This window comes from Lycorma delicatula, chromosome 1 (genome assembly GCF_047948215.1).
Source record: "Lycorma delicatula isolate Av1 chromosome 1, ASM4794821v1, whole genome shotgun sequence".
In the NCBI taxonomy this organism is placed as follows: domain Eukaryota; kingdom Metazoa; phylum Arthropoda; class Insecta; order Hemiptera; family Fulgoridae; genus Lycorma; species Lycorma delicatula.
This window is the reverse complement of record NC_134455.1, coordinates 360,475,539-360,496,588: the sequence shown is the minus strand read 5'-3', so window position 1 is coordinate 360,496,588 and position 21,050 is coordinate 360,475,539. Positions and strand designations below refer to the sequence as shown.

At 33.5% G+C, this 21,050-nt stretch overlaps 1 protein-coding gene across 2 annotated transcripts in view; it reads right to left on the bottom strand.

The window, feature by feature from the left end:
* LOC142334492 (NADH-ubiquinone oxidoreductase 75 kDa subunit, mitochondrial-like) overlaps nucleotides 1-19,972 on the bottom strand; it is a 106,293-nt gene extending 86,321 nt beyond the window's left edge. Inside the window, exons 1-2 of one of the 2 annotated variants that reach the window (XM_075382564.1) lie at nucleotides 19,760-19,972; nucleotides 17,868-17,977 (exon numbers count right to left, since the gene is read on the bottom strand). In XM_075382564.1, the coding sequence (XP_075238679.1) occupies nucleotides 17,868-17,924 (57 nt within the window). In that variant the 5' untranslated portion in view covers nucleotides 17,925-17,977; nucleotides 19,760-19,972. Of the gene's footprint in view, nucleotides 1-4,224; nucleotides 4,450-17,867; nucleotides 17,978-19,759 lie in introns of those variants that run through there. The other variant, XM_075382565.1, reaches the window with a different exon arrangement.
* Nucleotides 19,973-21,050: the final 1,078 nt, after the last annotated feature.

Genomic DNA, 21,050 nt, shown 5'->3' with positions numbered 1-21,050 from the left:
ATAAGTATTGCTCTTTTTAACTCATCGGGAAGGTTTTGGGTTCAAATCCCACAAAAAAAAAATTGGCATTTTTCACGCATTGTAAATTTTAATACCGCAAAAATAAATGACAAGGGCAAATTTCATGAAAGATCTAGTTATACCCTGGCCGGAAACTCTTCTGCAAGTTGTTACTTTACCTCGGTCATCGAAAACAATTATTGGAGGGATCCTAGGAAACAATGAAGCACAGACACCGACCGGAAGACAAAAAAAATAGAGAACCTTCTGTGAAATGTGCCGTTACCAAAAGAAACGAATGACAACTAACTATTGTACAAGATGTAACACCCCTTCTATCTCGAGCACGTGTGCAAAACCTGTTCCGAGGACATGTAAATTGCAATCATCAGATTTCTGCAAGTTGAAGAATTACGATCGTGAACGTTCTTGAACTTGTAAAGCGCAAGTTTTTAATTATAAATACATCGTTACTGAGGAAAATTCGTGTTTATAATCAAATTGAATTTTGAAAAAAAATTTCAAATCTTAAGCAAATAGAAAACACGATGATAAAATAGTTTATATATAATAAATAAAATGAAATTCAACTTTACCGACGATTCGTCCGCTTTCTCTTTTCTAGTAATGACATTTCCAGTCATTTTATTAACCGTTATCACGGTTAATAAAAAATGAAAATGAAAAAAAAATCAGAACAAAACTTTTATCAAAAAAAAAAATTAATAATAAGTCTGACCATCTAACATAAAAACCGACCGTTTTGATTTGCAGAACATATAGGTTTCAAGAAAAGCGAGAAAATATTTGTAAAGTATTTCATACCGAACAACAAAAGCAATTTATCTTTCTAAAATAGATAGCTAATTTATTAATCACCAAATGTAGACACAGGCAAAAGGTTTTGTTATTAACAGAAATCTAAACTAAAAAACAGAACTTCAATAGAATATTGAAACCCGAAATAATTAAGCAGAGCACATTTAAAAATAAATAATACGTAAATAAAACGTTTAGTCTACAAAAGATTCAGTAACCCCTCTTGTAGTGTATCGGTACTTGAAAGCAAATTATTTTAGTTACATATTTTTATAAATAATCTGTACTTAATTTTAATTAAAATAACAAGAATAAAAATATATCTGGCCTACCTAAAAATAATGATTTTTGCCAAATGATGAAACGTTAGTTCATTAAATTCCCATAATACCTGCCGATGTTAACCAATAATCACATTATTTAATTGTGTACTATTTTAGAAATTACAAAATATTATTATTTGAAAGAACTTACTTAGTTTACTCGTAGAATTATTTTCTAAACGGTTGTCTAAATTCACGTAATATACATCTAAATACATATAATCAAATAAACAAAATTTGACACAATTTTTAAAACACTACTACATACTGAATTGCAAAGAAACAACTGTATGATGTTTACTGTATGACAACGTTAATCGTTCGTTAATAACACTTTTAATAGATTAATAAATTATCAGAAAGAAAATGTAAGCTGATATTATTATGTAAGATTTGTTTATTTTTTCTACATCGCTGAATATAATGGAAACAGCTATTATAAATATTATAAACAAATATAATTTTTCATCAACGTAACACACATTTTGTACGATATAAATAAAAATGTAAATGTTGTTCGTTTCTTCAAAATGTTAAATCTATTAAAGTTCTTCACTGATTGCTTGGAAATTTTGACAACGTTGCATTCGAATATGCGCGCGTGTTTTTATATACCTAAGATGTCACACATGTGACAGGTAAAAACGTGATTTTTTTGAAAAACAGTGCTATCTGTTGGACGCAGAAGCAACATACGCTGTACTAAATATTTTACGATTCCATTTCAATGTTTCCGATATGTAGGTCCCCGCTATACACTAAAAAACTACTGGACCGATTTACGGGCGGGGAAAAGGGAGAAAGGAGAAAATAGAAAAAAAACGGGAAAATGAGGAAGAGGAAATAGAAAGGGGAAAAAAGAAAAAAAAAGTAAAGGGAAAGGGTCGAAAGAGGGTGGGGGAAAGGAAAATAATTGAAAGAGAAATGAATGAAGGAAGTGGGAAAATGAGAAAAAAGAGGAAAATAGTAGAAAGAGAAAGATGGAAAATGAAAAGTGAAAAGAGAGGAAAGGGAAACAAGAGAAGTAGAAATGGGGAAAGGAAGTGGACAGATTGAGGAAATGTGAAAATAATAGAAAGGGAAAGGGTAAAAGGGAAAAGTTAAATTTTGTGAAATTCTGTAATGTTAATTTTGTTAATGTTTTATCAAAATTTCAATTGTGTTCATTTAATCTACACGCGCGCGCACACACACACACACACACACACACACAAATATATATATATACATTTTTCAAATCGAGCCATAGCGGAGCATTGCCGGTTCGGCTAATTTTATAATAAATATAATTTTAGCGTTTATTTATTTAAAAATGTTATAATTTTTTTTATAACTTGAATAAATTGTAATTTTTAATAGGGTTCCGTTATAATTTATGTGTATATGTGTGGTATATTAAAAAAAAAAACCTGACAACAGTGGGTTATTTCTGATACACGGCTTACATATACAATACACACGTAACTTAATTTAAAATAGTTATCATTTTATTTAAACTTAATATTTTTCGTTTATTTAATTCAATTATTCTAATAAAATCGCGCGCACATACCGCATTTAATTCATGTGGATATGGCAGGACTAGCGGCGACGGTCGGAACTATCTAAAATAATGTAATTTCACAACTTAGAAAAAACTAATTTTGCTTCTACGGTCGGCAGGTTGAATAGCTGCGGGGCTTAACGTACCAGGTACGGAGTCAACCGGACGATCGAATTCGAAACCCAATCGAACCGAGTTACTTTACACTTTAAATATTAATTCATTTATTTAATTGTACGACTCATTTGTGATATTACAACATAACAGACGACAACAAAAGCATTTTATGTAGGGGGTGCAAATTTGAAAAAAGTATTTTTGCAGATATTGTTATTTTCTAATCTTTAACAAACTTTCCCAGGAAAAATATGATCTTAATTAGGCAAAATCTCAAGATATTGAGGGTGACTTTGCTCTACAATCTTACTGATATTTTAATGGCATCAATGCCCTATACATAGAAATAGTTTAACTAACTTTGGTCAAAATCGGTCCAGTAGTTCGGGAAATATAAGGTGATTTAGAGACCAACACCGAACACTTATACGTTAATAGAACATTAACATCTGAATAATTTCCATCTGGTTTATGTTTTTTTTTTATTTTTTGGTGCCTTAGGTGTCAAAACGTCAACATTCGATAAAAACCGGATATACCCATATTGGACCGATTAAAATACTTTTCCTTGTACAGTTATAGAACTATCTAGACGGGAGAGTAAAAAAGGTATAGGATTACATTTTTCTTTATTTAGAAAATTCCAAAAAAAGATAAAAACGATTTCCACCTTAAAGTTAGAAAAACTTCCAAAATACTCATTACGACAATGGTTGCATGTTAAAAAAATTCCACATGTTTAGCATACGACAAGCCCCATCTTCTTACAATTCAAGTAATATTTTGGTCATAACTTGCCGTAAGGGTTGGTCATATCAAAAATTTTTTCAGATAAATTTTTAGGTAATATTTAGAAGACTAACGCCGACTTTTAGACCGATTCGATACTGTGCCTATTAATGGGATGTATGATATTTTTTGTCTTTGAAACCCCATTTTTTCCACTACGTGGGCCGATGGTTGGTGATATCAAAAAACTTTATTTAGATAAGTTTTAGGGCTTTATCCATAGAATAGGTATTTATACGAATTCGATATTTTACATAATAAGAAAGTTATAGCGATATTTTGTTTTTTTCGAAAAAGCTCCCCTTGGTCTGATTTTGTCCATTAAGGAACTCGACCGAGATTTTGGTTCGTTATATTTTATGTATCAGTTTGAAAAAAAAAAATTAACTGCAGAATTACGGCAGTTAATGTGTCTAATATATATATATACTTTTGAACGGTAACTTTGGTTAATGTTTTAAAATATAAGAGAATATTTTATCATAAAGATACAAATAGCGCTTAAAATAATCAACTAAAAATGAATTACATAACTTAATCGGTTAATTAAAATTAATTATCGGCTTTTTTAAATTACATGAAACAAATTTTTTGTGTAGCGGTTAGTTAGCATGTCATATAAATTAATCTTACCTTCATAACATATATTTATACCAGTCGAACGTAAATCTCAAACAAGAATTACGATTAAATATATGAAAATATACAAACTACATCTGACTATACAAACTACTAATTATAGAAAAATAATTCAGTAATACGCTAAAAAAAAGTAATTAAACACAACCGAACAGATAACAATTGAAGACGAACAGCTACTTGAATAAACACGTTAATTCTTGTAACAGTGCTAGAGTGAGACGACGGACGAATGTCAACGAAAAGACGCGGAAATAACCGAACTAATACTGTACTAGACTTGCTTGTTCCCCATACCGCCAGTCTTATTACGAGTACATTTGCTTACCTAATCGTTGCACGGCAAATTACGTTTCAACTAACTAAATGTAATGATATTTTTTTTTTGGAGGGCAAAAAACGCTTTCGCGTTATTATCGCCTCTGAAGTAATACCTGAATGGTAATTCCCGGAGGTTAAACAAGGAAAAAAAACCGCAAATATTAAAAAAATGTATATATATATTTATAAATGTATATATTCGTTCGTTCAAAAATCTTAAATCTCTGTAGATCACCGATTGCTTTGAAATTTTGACACGACGTTGGATTCTCTTTATCGCATTCAAAGATGCGAAATATTTCATAGGAATTTACATAGTTAATTATCACTGAAATAAAACTTTAAAAAATTATATTTTTTTTGTTATAAAAGAGCAGCCATTTCAGATGATGTTCATTAGCCCTTTAATTCTTAAAAAAAAAACCCAAAAACCTGAAGTTAGTACAACCTTTAATACTTAAAAAATTATTCGAAGACTATTTGCAAAAATCACATTATATTTTTGTTTTATTCTATTCCTCTTACACTATTTTATTCACGGTTAAATTCTCTTCAAATTTTGTTAAAAGTTTTACGGGTTTATTACACATTTAATAAAGTTATCGTATGTCAAACATAAAAAACAAGTTTCTTAATCAAATTTATTGGATTTCTCAAAACCTACTGCAGATACGGTTCTGGGATCTATTTTATTCGATTTTTCAGTTTAAAAGCCTTAAGAAATCGCTAATTCTGATGCTTAATTAACATCTTAAGCGTTTTAGTATAAACTCATTTCACCGGGGTAGCTGAAATCCGAGCGAATTCTTTCACTAACCGTAACTCGCAAATAAAGCGTTTTACGAAATATGTTTATACGAGGTCTATAAATAAAGTAATGAAACTATTTTTTTTTTTTTTTTTTGGCAGCCAAACTGGCAACACTATAAAGTTACTAGTAAACATATGTTTATATGAACAGCTGATTTATATTAGGTATTAATATATTTAGTCTATTGTTGACACATGAGACGTAAACTTTTCGTAAAACGAGTTTTTGTTGTGCGTTACAAAAAATAGTGATACTAATTATCGGCAACGTTGTGCAACCACGTTTTGTGTTAAACTCAGTGAGAATGCTACTGAAACTTTTTCAGAATTGAAAAGGGCATATGGAGATGACGCTCCGTCACGAGCTCAAGGTTTTAAGGCTTTTAAAGTATTTTCAGACGGCCGGGAATCGGTTGTGGACGATCCATTAACTGGAAGACCGTTAACGACAAAAAGTGACGACAGTGTTGAGCGAATCAGAGACTTGATACGGTACGACCGGCGATTAAGTGTCAGAATGATTGTAGAACAATTGAATTTGGACCGTACCGCAGTCCATCAAATTTTGACAAACGAATCGGTCATGAAGAAATTTGTGAAAAATCGGTACCAAAAAACCTCACTGTTCAACAGAAAAACAACAGGGTCGAAGTGTGCCGCGATCTTCTAGGGCGAGTTGAAACTGATCCTGATTTTCTAAAAAAAATTATTATTACTGCTGATGAATGTTGGATATTTGAGTACGATCCAAAAACAAAACGCCAGAGCAAGGAGTGAACTCCATGCTCTGGCGTGGTGAGTTTGAACTCACCACGTCCCAAAAAAGCAAAAATGAGCAAATAAAAAATCAAAACCATGCTTATTTGTTTCTTCGATAGTAATGGCATTGTCCATAAGGACTTTTTGCCTACAGGACAGACTGTAAATCAGTATTTTTACCGAGAAATTCTTGAAAGACTGTGGAAAAGAGTTGCCCGCGTTAGATCAGCCATCAAAGACAACTGTGCATCGCCATGCTGCATCATGGCAATGCACCTTGTCACACTGCACTCTCCATTGATGAGTTTTTGGCAAAGAAAAACATTTCTGTAGTTTCCCAACTACCATATTCACCTGACTTGAGTCCCTGCTACTTTAAAAAAATACATCGAAGGGGTCACCATTTTAGAACAGTAGAAAACTTTTTTTAAAAAATGCAACCGACCATTTGAAGGATATTCAAGTTTCTGAGTTCTAACACCGCTGTGAAAAGTGGGAAAACCGTTTGAAGCGTTGCGTGACTTCCCAAGAGAACTATTTCAAAGGTTGAGAGTCCATTTTTAATCGGATTGTAAATAAAACGTTTTTCTGAACCGGTCTCATTACTTTATTTACAGACCTCGTACGTGTTTTATTTTTAGCTATAGAATCCTCACCGGAGAGATAGCAGTGAATTTTTGATACATACATTATTTATATATTGATTTATTTACTCTGATAGCACAGATTTAAAGAAGGCAATGTCGACTAGTTTCATTATTTGACTTTAATTAAATAGAACATTATTAATTAATTATTACAATACAATGGAACTAGAACAAAGTGTTTTATGAAAATTCATCTCATATTTATGTGTATCCTTATGTATATTACCGTGTAAGCTTGTAGTATTACATTGCCATTTTGCATACACTAGTCTACTTCCCTCTTTTCATAATAAATTTAACCTATTTCTAATTTATGATCTTTTACATGAATTCTTCCCTTTCTGCTTTATTATTAAAATGTTTTTCCTTGAATTTATTTAAAAACATACGGGAGATTGTAAGTTATAACGATGGTTGTATCATCCACATCGTGGCTCTAGTTTCAGTACCGTTTATTAGTAGATAAGCTGTAAATATTACACGTTAGAAAAGACTTAAAAAGAGCGGTTCAAGAAAACGAATGTAACCGTTAAACAAAACCTAAAATTTAAATTAAAATAATTTGAGATAAGTTCTTAAAGTTTTTTAAAGTTACGACGAACTATCTATAAAAGTAAAACACGGATACTAATGTCTGCAAATAGCCAAATACTTCGAACTTTATGAAATTCTTAAGGCCTGTTACAGGATCTAAATTAGATGAAGATCAGAAGATTAGACAAAGACAAATCTTGATATGAATAAAATTATATTATTAAATGATAAAAGCTACATTTATAGTAGGCAATGATTCGAGTAGGAGAGAAGAATGAATGATGGTCGAATTTTTTGCGCCAAAGTGATTGGCGCAAAATTGAAATTGTCAAAGTGATTGACACAAGAAAGTGAAATATATATAAACCTTTAAATATATATTTAAACCTTTGAACTGACGGTAGTTTTGGGGTCTGGGGGATGTGAAACGCGAATATATATCGAAATTTTTCGGAAGTCGAATCATGGTACCCATTACAGTATATAGCTTTCTTATGAAATCTGCCTAAAAAATTTCAGCAGGTAAAAGATTTTGAAAATATTTTCTTTTATAAAATTTACAAATTATTTAAGTATCGTCAGGTTACAAATTAATAAAATATTAATTACGTTTTCTTTTTAAATTAATTTATAATTTTAAACAAAATTTGTTATGTTTTGATGAAATAAAATTTCTTGATAATTCAACCCCATCCACAAAAAAAATTGTTATCGCTTGTATATTTTTCAGTAGGATGGTTTTTAGTTCCTTCCATTTAACAAAATATGTAGGAAAAATTAAAAAAAAATTCTTGGAGATCATTTTGGGGTTCGGGAGAAAAAAATTAGAAAAATATCGTGTTTTAATAATTTTTTTCTTTATATATAATTATTTTTCCATTATTAAGAATAAATAATCATTGCCAGCAAAGTATAACAACTTTGTTGTCTGCTTTTTCAGTTATTCTCGAATGAAAAATATTTATTCAAAATATATATGATTTCTCTCCTCATAAATAAATAAAATTCAAATAAACCCTGCCCGCCGGACTGACCTAGAGGTTAACTAGTTGTCGTAAATCAGTTGTTTTTTGAAGTCGAAGACCCTGACGTACGAATCCTATAAACGTTTATTACTTTAATACGGATTTTATACTAAAAATTGGATACCGGTGTACTTTGGTAGTTTTTTTAACCCTGCCTCCCGAAACCAGACCCCCGATTAAGGATGAACACGGTTCCGGGAGATGCCTTTGCCTCTATCCGCCAGATGAGGAAAACACCAGGCCCGGCTATGCCGTTCCCGGCCACCATCATCCAGCAACCAGGTATTGGACCTTTGCGCTTTGCCTCTAACAGGGACACCCTCAAAGGGACCGCCCCGCCGGGATTCAGTCTTTTAGCTCAGCGGACGAGAGTACCTGCCCTTCATCACCACCGCCTACCCGTGTAAGAACGGGCAAAGGGCAGCTTTGTACGTAGCCGTCGCTAACCCTTTCTCGCTTCACGATATTATAAAACCCGTCACAGTGTCGAACTTCGTAACATCGTTCCAACGATGGTCCCCCATCTCGAGATGCCCAGTTACGGCAGTACAGTCGCGGCGTTCCTCGTCATACCGCGGGCACTGGAATATCACGTGCTCCGGCGTGTCTAACTCCCGACAGTAGGGGCAGAAGGGGTCTTCAGCACTTCTTCGTCCAGACAGGTACGAACGAAAGACCAAACGGCCGGTCAGGAATTGTGTCAACCGTACTTCGGTGGTAAGATTCAATTACCCGCTCGTCTTAGTAACGGTCGGCCTGAGTCTGTACCAGACTATACTTCATTTACATATCATAGATATCCTCATCTCATTTTACCGTGGGGGGATTGCGTATTGTTCACTAGTTAAATAGGTTGCAACGTACACATTAGTAAAATAAAATTAAAAATAAACCCCAGGAAAAATATGCAATTTTTTGTTTTTTTTTTTATTTCATGTTTTTTTTTTTTTTAAATACAATTTCTTTGCATGAAATATCAATTACACACACAATTTTTCGATTACGCGATCAAAATAGCTTTAAAAAAAATAAGTTTTCATATGTAGATTAAATTATAAGCCATTTGTATGCAGAATACAGTCAATAAATCACACAAAAAAATAATAATAGATAAATGAGATTTACAGATGAATTATTTTATTAATATTTATTCATTTTTTTTTTAATCACCGGATTAATATTTTATCCTGAATCGTATATGTACGTGATGAAATACTTCCATTATATTTTTAAAAATATAAATTTAAAAAAATAATTTATTTGATTTTATATAACAACCAAGCTATGCATAAAAAAGTTTGAATACGGTATCAAAGATTTATATATATTTTGTGTTAATGTGCGCGCGCGTGAATATACGCGTAACCGGGCATATTTATACGTAAAACAAACACGTAATACGAATTTACCGTATTGTAAATCAAATTTTTGAAAAAAGTTCTACATATAACCGTAAAAAGTATCTTAAAAATAAAAGATTAATACAACGAAGGCTTTGATAAATCTTAATAAATAATACTCGTATCTTGATAGTCTACCGGTTACGAGGAAATTTAAGTGGAACATTAAAGCATCAAGTAGTAAAGAATTTTATAAATAAATCATTCTACTCTTACTGTGAAATAGAACTCGTGATGATCGTATCTATCAAAATTAAATTGTATCATTCAGTAGTATAAATTTAAATAAAAATTTGTTATTCCAATTTTTTTTATCTCCGGGACCGGAGATAAATTTTTTTTAACTCCTGATGATGGTTACAAAAAAGACCGAAAGATCTCGAAGATTTAACACTTATTTGCCGGTAAGGTGGATATATAGCTTGTTAATTACATTTAATTAAAATATATTTATCGTTTTATTAAAATATAATATTTCTTCGTTTATTTAATTTAATTGTTCTAACGAAACCGCGTGCCCATAGCGTATTTAATTCGCGCGGATATGGCGGTACCAACTAATATAATTTCACGACTTACAACAAATTTAGCTTGTACGGTAGGCGTAGCCGTGAGGCTTTACACACCAGACACCGTATCAACCGGGTGATCGAGTTCGCCCGGCCAGAACAAGTAAATTTTTAAATATATTTAATTACAAAACTTTCAATATTATTCGTTTATTTAATTCTGCCGCTCACCTATGGCGTCAGAACATAGCGTACGACTACAATAACATTTTTTGAGGTAAGATGCGATTTCCCAAATCGTTTTAATTTTTTAATCGTAAAAACGCTCCTAAGAAAAATATGACCGTAATTAGGCGATATCTCGAAATACTGAGGGTGATCTTTCTCTATAGCCCCACCTCTTTCACGTTTTAAGTTGAAAATTCAACGGCATAAATCCCCCATGTATAGAATTAATCTGACCAAGTTGGTCAAAATCGGTCCAGTAGTTCTGTAAATATAAGGTTATTTAGCGGCCGACACCTAACACATGTACATCAACATCCGTAAAAATTTCTATTCGGTTTTTCGGGTTCGTTAGGTGTCAAAACGTTAAGATCCGGTGAAAACCGCATATGCCGAAATTAGAACGATTACAATACTTTCCATTCTAAAGCTATCTAGACGGGAAAGTAAAAATATGCGATAAATAAAATATTATTTTTTTTCGATTTTTGCGGCAAAATTTTTAAAATATGGCATATATTTTACAAATACTTGCGCTCACGTAAATACTGAAATTATTATAAAGCGGTGTCATTATGTTTACAAAATTTTGAAAAATGAGGTGTTGATCCAAAACTTCTACCAATAAATTCTCTAACATACGAATCTCTATACAAAATTTCATCAAACTCTATTTATCCATTCAAAAATTATTAAGCTTCCGACACGCCAACAGACGCACTTATATACGTATGAACATTACCCCCCTCCCCACAACAGTTAATTAGGTTTTCTGGGGTTCCTGGGTGATGAAACGTAAAGAAATGTGAAATAACCCACCCATACCACATTTTTTGACTTATTACCATAATTTCCTTCTTCAGCACAGCTTTAGAGCAGTGGTCTCGAAAGTGGAGTACGCGTACTCAGTTCCGGGGGGTATGCAAAGTAATACTTGGGGACAAATAAGTAGTATAAATAATTTGATTTTTGACTATATACACAAGTGGACGCGCGCGCGCACATACACACCCACACACACACACACCCACAAACTCACTCACACACACACGTACTCTCTCTCTCTCTATCTATCTATCTATCTCTATCACGCACGCATGGACACGCACACGCGCGCACACACACACACACACACACATTATGTTATATGGGATACAACTTATCATTTTTGTCTTAGGGGTACGCCACACGTATCTCCGGTGTGTGGAGATCACTGCTTTAAAACTACAATACCAGGCAAGCAAAATAAATTAAACCACTTTGTCCTGTAACATTCTGAGATAAAAAAAAGTCAGGGGTTTTAAAATATAGTTTTTTAATTAGTATTATTTAATAAATGATTGATAATATAAAATTATTTTAATTAAAAAAAGAAAAAAAATGTTTAAATAAATTACTGGGAATATCCATGAAATAAGGTCGGTCGGTAAATATATAAATTTGCTAGAAAATACACCCAAATTTTTTAACAGAATTAGTAACAGATTATGTGTTTATATAACATGTCTTGTCTTTATAAATATACTGTATTAAAAAAATTGAAAACTGTTATTACAATAATGTTTATTTATTCTACAACACACACACATAAACACGCACAACATACACATCATGAAATACAGACAAAAAAGTGTACATCTTACTGTTACAATAAAAAAAAAACCTTTAAATATTAACAAACAAAAGAAAATAGAAGAGTTGAAATTATGAAGAATGTTGATTATATTCCAAACCTAATAAATTTCATTAGATAACAGTACCACGAATCTTAAAATTTTCATGATTTTGCAACAATATTATAAGTGATTTTTTTCATTCATAGAAATATAGTCATCCAACCTTTCATGGATGTTGGCAGCCAAACTCTACATGAATGCCTTAATAACAGTAGAATACACGAGGTGGTTTCACAAAATTTCTAATCGTAATAGATTGTAACTTAAACTATCATTAACGAGATGAAAACTTGTTATTTTAAATCGGCCTCCAGAGTTTTCATTATTCAGATAATTTCAAAACTGAGCGTAAATCTTTGCCATTAATCTGCATGACATCGAATTACAAGAGCAAGCAATAAGATAAAGAACGATAATGGAAATTTTTATGTAAAGAATGATTAAGTCTGCACGACTTAAAAATAGATATTTTGTGCAGTAGCTATATATACTAAGGTACATATGCCTCTCTCTTTTCCTGTTTAGCCTCCGGTAACTACAGTTTAGATAATACTTCAGAGGATGACATGTACGGGTGTAAATGAAGTGCAAGTCTTGTACATTCTCAGTTCGACCATTTCTGAGATGTGTGGTTAATTGAAACCCAACCACCAAAGAACACCGGTATACACAATCTAGTATTCAAATCCGTGTAAAAATAACTGGCTTTACTAGGACACTTGAACGCTGGAACCCTCGACTTCCAAATCAGCTGATTTGGGATGAAGCGTTCACCACTAGACCAACCCGGTGAGTAAGGTACATATGCCTATTGTATACTATATGCCTTAACAGCTATATCAGCTTGTTCATCGGGTAAAATTTCTGTGCGACTCTAAACTGAACAAAAACTGCATACAAAGTCTGTAAATAAAGTAACGAGACCGGTTCAGAAAAACTTTTTATTCACAATCCAATTATACGTCGACTCTATCAACCTTTGAAATAATTCCCTTACGAAGCCATGCAATGTTTCAAACGGTTTTCCCGCTCTTCTGTAGCAGTATAGGAACTCAGAAATCGGAATGTCCTTCAGATGGCCGGTTACATTTTTTTTTTTTAATGTTTTCTACTGTTCCAAAGTATGTTTTCTACTATTAGTTTAACTAGTCACGCATCAAAAATCTTAACCAGAATTCTATACAGAAGAATTGAGAGGAGACTGGAAGAAGCGTTAGGAGAAGACCAATTTGGTTTCAGGAAAAGTATAGGGACAAGGGAAGGAATTTTAGGCCTCAGATTAATAGTAGAAGGAAGATTAAAGTAAAACAAACCAACATACTTGGCGTTTATAGATCTAGAAAAGGCATTCGATAAAGTAGACTGGAATAAAATGTTCAGCATTTAAAAAAAAATTAGGGTTCAAATACAGAGATAGAAGAGCAATTGCTAACATGTACAGGAACCAAACAGCAACAGTAATAATTGAAGAACATAAGTAAGAAGCCATAATAAGCTGTCAGATGGGTGGATAAAGTGACAAATGAAGAGGTGTTGCGGAAAATAGATGAAGAAAGAAGCATTTGGAAAAATATAATTAAAAGAAGAGACAGACTTATAGGCCACATACTAAGGCATCCTGGAATAGTCGCTTTAATATTGGAAGGAAAAAATTGTGTAGGCAGGCCACGTTTGGAATATGTAAAACAAATTGTTAGGGGGAGGTGTACCGAAATGAAACGACTAGCATTAGATAGGGAATCTTGGAGAGCTGCATCAAACCAGTCAAATGACTGAAGACAGAAAAAAAAAACTGTTCCAAAATGGTGTCCCCTTTGAGGTTTTTTTTAAAAGTCGGGAACAGGAAAAAGTCGCAGGGACTCAAGTCAGGTGAATAAGGTGGTTGAACAACTACTGGAATCTTTTTCTTTGCCAAAAATTCATTAATCGAGAAAGCAGTGTGACAAGGTGCATTGTCATGACGCATTATCCGGTTGTCTTTGATGGCTGGTCTCACACGGACAACTCTTTTCCGCAGTCTTTCAAGAATTTCTTGGTAAACTTACCGATTTACAGTCTGTCCTGTAGACTAACAACTCCAAAAGTCTCTGATTTGTTCAATATTGTCATCACTTTTTGATATTAACGGTCTTCCTGAGCGTGGATCGTCTGCAACTGATTCCCGGCCATCCGAAAATGCTTTCAAACCACCTAAAATCTTGGCTCTCGTGACAAAGCATCATCGCCCTTTTCAATTTTGTAGCATTCTCACAGAGTTTAACACATAATTAGTATCGCTCATTTTTTATAACGCACAACAAAAACTCGTTTCATGTAAAGTTCATTTACGTCACACGTGGCGACAATAGACTAAAAATATTAATACCTTATATAAATCAGCTGTTCATATTACCATATGTTTAGTAGTAACTTTACAGTGTTGCCACTTTGGCTGCCAAAAAAAAGTGGTCTCATTACTTTATTTACAGACCTTGTACGTTTAAGCATTACACTACACAAAAGAATAAGTTTTCATTATTAATTAATAACTTTGAAATAAATTAATTATTTATTAATAATTTTTTAATATTCTTGAAATATCTCCTACTTTTTCTGTTTAACCTCCAGAACTACAGTAAGGTATTACTTCAAAGGATGATATGAATGAATGTGAATGAAGTATAGTCTTGTACAGTTTCAAGTCAACCACCGTGGACAAGTGTGGTTAATTGAACCCAACTACCAAAGAGAACTCCAGTATCCACGATCTAGTATTAAAATCTGTATAAAAGTAACTACCTTTATTAGGATGTGATCCTTAGAACTTTTGACTTTAAAATCAGCTGATTTGTCATTTGCAACGACAAATTAACCACTAGACCAATCCGGTCAGTTTTCTGAAATATCTAGAAATATTTTTTCATTCCTGAAATCTGTCAAATAATGAAAAATAAGAATTAATGTTATACAATGAATGAGTGTTTAAAAAGAATGCAACTTTAAAAAGGTAGAATTCACGCATAAATAAATTTTATCTCTTTCTCTCTACATATCAGTTGGCAACACTGTACTCAAGGTTAGCAGTTTCTAACAGTTGAAATGTTCTTCTTATACACTAGTGCTATACTAGTATAAATTCATTCTATTGCGTTAACTATGTTGTTTTCCAAGGACGAATGTGTATTATTGAGACGAGGTTCGGATAAAATTTTTTTCAATTCTTCGGTTCCTAATAAATCGACAATATTGCGTTTGATTAATAGATTTCACGAGACTAGGAGCACGCATAATCGAAAAAGCACAGGTTGAACATCACTGTTAAAAATCTGGAGGGTGCAAAAAAAAATTTGACTAGCTCACCTGGAAAAATCGCTCACAAAATTATCTTTACAGGCTGAGTTTTCATTAACCGCAGCTTTCAGGACTACTAACAAATTATAATTTCATGCTTATCACACCGGTGTTGTTAAGTACTGAAAGAAATAAGACTGCAGAAAACGTTCACAGTATTGTTTGCTTATCGCTGATAACAATATTGAAATTTTAGATAGTGTTTAGTCAGCGACGAGATATGATTTCACTTGGATGGTTACATTAACAGCCAAACTGTCAAATATGGAGCGCTGAAAATCCTCCGGCATTTCACAAATGACCATTGCATGTACATAAAATTGGTGTTTGGTGTGCAATCTCCAGGGTCGTGTAACAGGACCTTTATTTTTCATAATTCTGTAAACGGTGTGGTTTATCGCAACTTAATAAAACAGTCTATCACCGTTTTAGATTTACACGAACAAGAATGTTGGTTCCAGCAGGATAATGCAATATTGTTGTACTTTTAATGAAATGCTGGATATGTTACTGGAATTTTTTAGCCATCATTTGATATCAAAAGGATAGTAGCTTCAATGACTCCCAGATCTTACACCGGCAGAATTTTTTCTTTGGGAGGTGTATTTTTAAAAACAACCCTCATGCACTTGACAAATTGAAGGCTAACATTGAAAGTGAGATTTCAAACATTACAGATCGAATATTACAAAAAGTCGCTGCTAATGTTATGAAACATATACAAACCTGGATTAGCGTTACAGGAAATCATTTAGAACATTTACTGTAAGGTTATTACAGGTAATTTAGCCGCTGGAGTCCCTCAAGGAGCAGTGCTTTTACCATTCTTGTACACGGCCTACGTCAACAATATGCTGCTGTCAGAAGGACTTAAAACAGCTCTATACACAAACCATACGGCATATTATTATGAATCTGGAAGTGTAGATAGATTACACGATCGAGAGACTCCAACGGCAACCGGATCTATTAGAGCCGTGGTTCGATATGTGGAGAATCAAGGTCAATGGTGAAAAATCGGTGCCAGTGATGTTCACATACAAGACACGTGCTTCAGCCAGGCAGATGGAAATCTCAGGAGAGAAAATCCCCTTTGGGAAAACAGTCAAGTACCTGGGAGTAGTCCTGGACAAATGGCTTACCTTAGGAGAACATGTTAAATATGTGACCCAAAGGGCAAAGGCCGTCAGGGCCTCACTATAACAAGTACTGAACAGTGCCAGCCCATATCCACTGGCGACCAAATTGCTCATTTTTCGGCTATACATCCTATCGATTCTAACATATGCTTACCCGGCATGGGGAGCTTTGTTGAACACCATGCTTCAAAAGAAATTAGAATGATATTTGGAGCACCGTGGTTCATCAGAAACATCACTCTTCGCTATGATGCAGGACTACACACCGTATGCAAAGTGGTAGTGTCGCAGGCACGCAGAATGTTCGGGAGAGCGGCCGTGTCCAAACACCGCCATTTCCGGGACATCTGCCGAGAGGACCGTACTCCACAAGGTATAAGAAAATGGCCTCATGCTGTATTAAACGAACCACTGTGAAGAAGGCGGTACGAGAGTCAAAAAAATGACAAACCAGACTTAGGAGCCTCTATATCGTGCAACCGATAAATGAAAACTGCACGAAAATTTCAGCCGTGACAGTGACCGTTTTCGCAATTAGATTTTGTTAAAACTATAAAAAGCTAGACAACACCCCATACCGTCCCACGAAGAAACCACAATTTCATTTAGTCAGCATATGCGACTCCCTCCGGAGAACAGGGCACGTTTCTCCCTCTAAATAACTAGAGCTCCGGTAGGCGCAATCCTGCTAGCCCATAGGTGCTGGAACTGAAGGTACTTCAGCGGATGGACTGAAGGGGAATCACGCCGGGATTACTAGGCTCAAAAGCTTATCTATCATGGCCAAATCCACTAAATAAATTACCAAATCCGTCCACAAATAAAACTTTTAATTTATAACCGCCACTAAATAACTGATGAAATCCGGCCGATAATAGAAAGATATAGCAGCAAGGGACATTGTCCAGGCTCTGCGATCTGTAGGGAGAAATATTGAAACTCCCACCATTCTTGCGTTCCGTTCCGTAACGGAACGCATGTCGTCAAACAAAGGGGATGAATCCGTTTTGAAACATCTATAATGAAACGAGCGAAACCTTAAGTTATAAGGGTGTCAAAATTATGCTCCAGCTATTGTAGTGTTAAAAACATGCTTCCTATTAGTCCATGGGGAAGAACTATTTCCAACAGGTTGGTAATTACGATGATCGGATGTAGACTTAACTGTCCATCATCCAGGATTACTTGATCGATATTCACACTAATTTATTTTCAATATTCCTGTAGTCTTAATAAAAAATTATAAATTATGTAACAAATACCTTGTGTGACTGCTCAGTACCAAAATTATCATCTTCATTCGCAGTTTCAGTACTCATCTTACCAGACACCAGATATTCTATATAACAGATCACCCAGTAGCTGCACAGAACTGTAAAGGAGAATAACTAATAAACAACAGATCACTAAACTTTAATGAACAATATGTTTTAATTTACAAAATGTAATTAGAGGAAATGATGTTACATCAGTGAAATTATGTATTAAAGTAACATATTTAGGAAATCAGGTGAATAACAAGATGAGGTAATTTTTAACAAATTCTGTTGAAATTAATAATAAAATCTAATTCTATAAGAAAGAAATTTTATAATTATAAACACTGCCACACTGTACAAAACACTTAAAAATAACAATCTATGAATAAACTAAAACGAAGGGAATTAACAATTAAAAAAAAATCATACACTACTAAATTGCATTTGTATGTGTGCGTACCACTTAGCTTACCACCAGAATGTACCAATCGCTAGCGGAAAATTACAATTCGTTACTACATGTCTCGTGGTGGTCAGATGTACACTTGTTATATTAATATACAGGGCTATCATAAAAGAATGGTGCGATTTCAGTAATTCATATGAAGATTGTAGAGAAATTTCTAGATGTTATATGATATCCCTGAAAGCCTCCAACCCATAAGTTTATCAGCAGTTGTAACCGCAACGTCAGTTCTTGGATTGTGGTTGCGGTGAGTTTAGCGAGTTACTATGTTCTCGGATAAAGACAAAGCAAAGTGTGTTTTATTGATGGCCGAATTAAATCCTTAATTTTAGTTCAACGTGTGTTTCGACGCGAATTTGGAAGAGATCCGCCACATAAAAATAACATAACACATCGATTAAAACGATTCGAAGAAACCAGATCGTTTAAGAAATAGAAATCAACCGGCAGACCAAGTGTCCCGGATGAAACGGTTGAACTAATTAGACGATCGGCAATTAGAAGTCCTGGGAAGTCCATCCCCCGTCAAAGCGTCGAATTAGGTATTCCAAAATCAACAGTTCACAAAGTTTTACGTAAAAAAGTGAAATTACATGCTTATAAAATCCAGATACTGCAGGAAGTGAAACCCGATGATGGTGTAAAACGTTACAATTTCGTTGTTGAAATGTCGGACAGAATAAGTGAAAACTAATCATTTTTAGAAGATATAATTTTTACAGACAACGCTACATTTCCACGTGAATGGATGCGTTAACAGACACAATTCACGAATATAGGGCTCTGAAAACCCACACGCAATTAAATATACATATATATATATACATATATATACATATATACATATATACATATATACACATATATATACATACATATATACATATATATATACACATATATATACACACACATATATATATATATATATATATATATATAGAGAGAGAGAGAGAGAGAGAGAGAGAGAGAGAGAGTTTTGTATATACATATACAGAACGATTTATTTCAACTAAAAAAAAGGAAAGGAGGACTCTCATTCTTATTTGAATTTATTAATTTCAGCTATGTCAAAATTATACTGGTATCATTACATTACTTCATAACAAACAAGGTAAATCAATCTGTAACTTCACATTATCTTGTCATACTTTTCTTTTGGCTGACACATCTAAAAGTTGCTTTATCTAAGCATGATGATCATATTCACTACATAACCAGTTCCTGTTAACAGACTGATGATTGTTGCTTGTAGGGCAAAATATAACCCGCATTTCAGCGGCTTAATATGCAGTTACTTAACAATACATTGAGCTTAATGAAAAAGACATCAGAAAAAAAAAATTTCCCTCACGCTTTTTCTCTAATAAAACACGGGATGCTCGTTAATCGTGATAATGAAATAGATTTACAAATAATCCTTCCTTACCTGACGTTTATCATAGCTAGTTGATGCAAGGCAACCAAGCAAAAGCCCAAACAGAGTAGGTAATATTTCTCAAAGTGTACGAGGCGTATTTGTGACTACAACTTTCCATACATGTAGAGCAGCTTGACGTACCATCAATGAAACATCTGATCTGCCCATATACAACCCGGCTAATACTCTTAAGTCTGTCAGCTCCCAATGCGGTTATTATGGCCTGTAAAATAACATTTAGTTTTTAAATAATTGTAAAAAAAAAACAACAGATTCGATAATAAGAAAAACAGAATTCTAAAAACAACCTTAATTTTTATAAAACTCCTAAATAACAATGCATGCAAAAACGTTTATTCTTAATACAGTAACAAGAGCTATACAAATAAAGCTTAGTTCTTTTTTTTTTTGACTTCAGTCATTTGACTGGTTTGATGCAGCTCTCCAAGATTCCCTATCTAGTGCTAGTAGTTTCATTTCAGTATACCCTCTACATCCTACATCCCTAACAATTTGTTTTACATATTCCAATCGTGGCCTGCATACACAATTTTTTCCTTCTACCTGTCCTTCCAATATTAAAGCAATTATTCCAGGATGCCTTAATATGTGGCCTCCCTTGTTTAAACTATATTTTTCCAAATGCTTCTTTCTTCATGTATTTGCCGCAATACCTCTTCATTTGTCAATTTATCCACCCATCTGATTTTTAACAATCTCCTATAGCACCGCATTTCAAAAGCTTCTAATCTTTTCTTCTCAGATACTCTCATCGTCCAAGTTTCACATATAAAGCGACTCTCCAAACATATACTTTCAAAAATCTTTTCCTGACGTTTAAACTAATTTTTTATGTAAACAAATTATATTTCTGACTGAAGGCTCGTTTCGCTTGTGCTATTCAGCATTTTATATCGCTCCTACTTCATCCATCTTTAGTAATTCTACTTCCCAAATAACAAAATTCTTCAACCTCCGTAATGTTTTCTCTTCCTATTTTCACATTCAGTGGTCCATCTTTGTTATTTCTAACACATTTCATTACTTTCATTTTGTTCTTGTTTATTTTCACGCTATAGTTCTTGCGTAGACTTCATCTATGCCGTTCATTGTTTCTTCTAAATCCTTTTTACTCTCTGCTAGAATTACTATATCATCAGCAAATCGTAGCATCTTTATCTTTTTACCTTGTACTGTTACTCCGAATCTAAATTGTTCTTTAACATCATTAACTGCTAGTTCCATGTAAAGATTAAAAAGTAACGGAGATAGGGAACATCCTTGTCGGACTCCCTTTCTT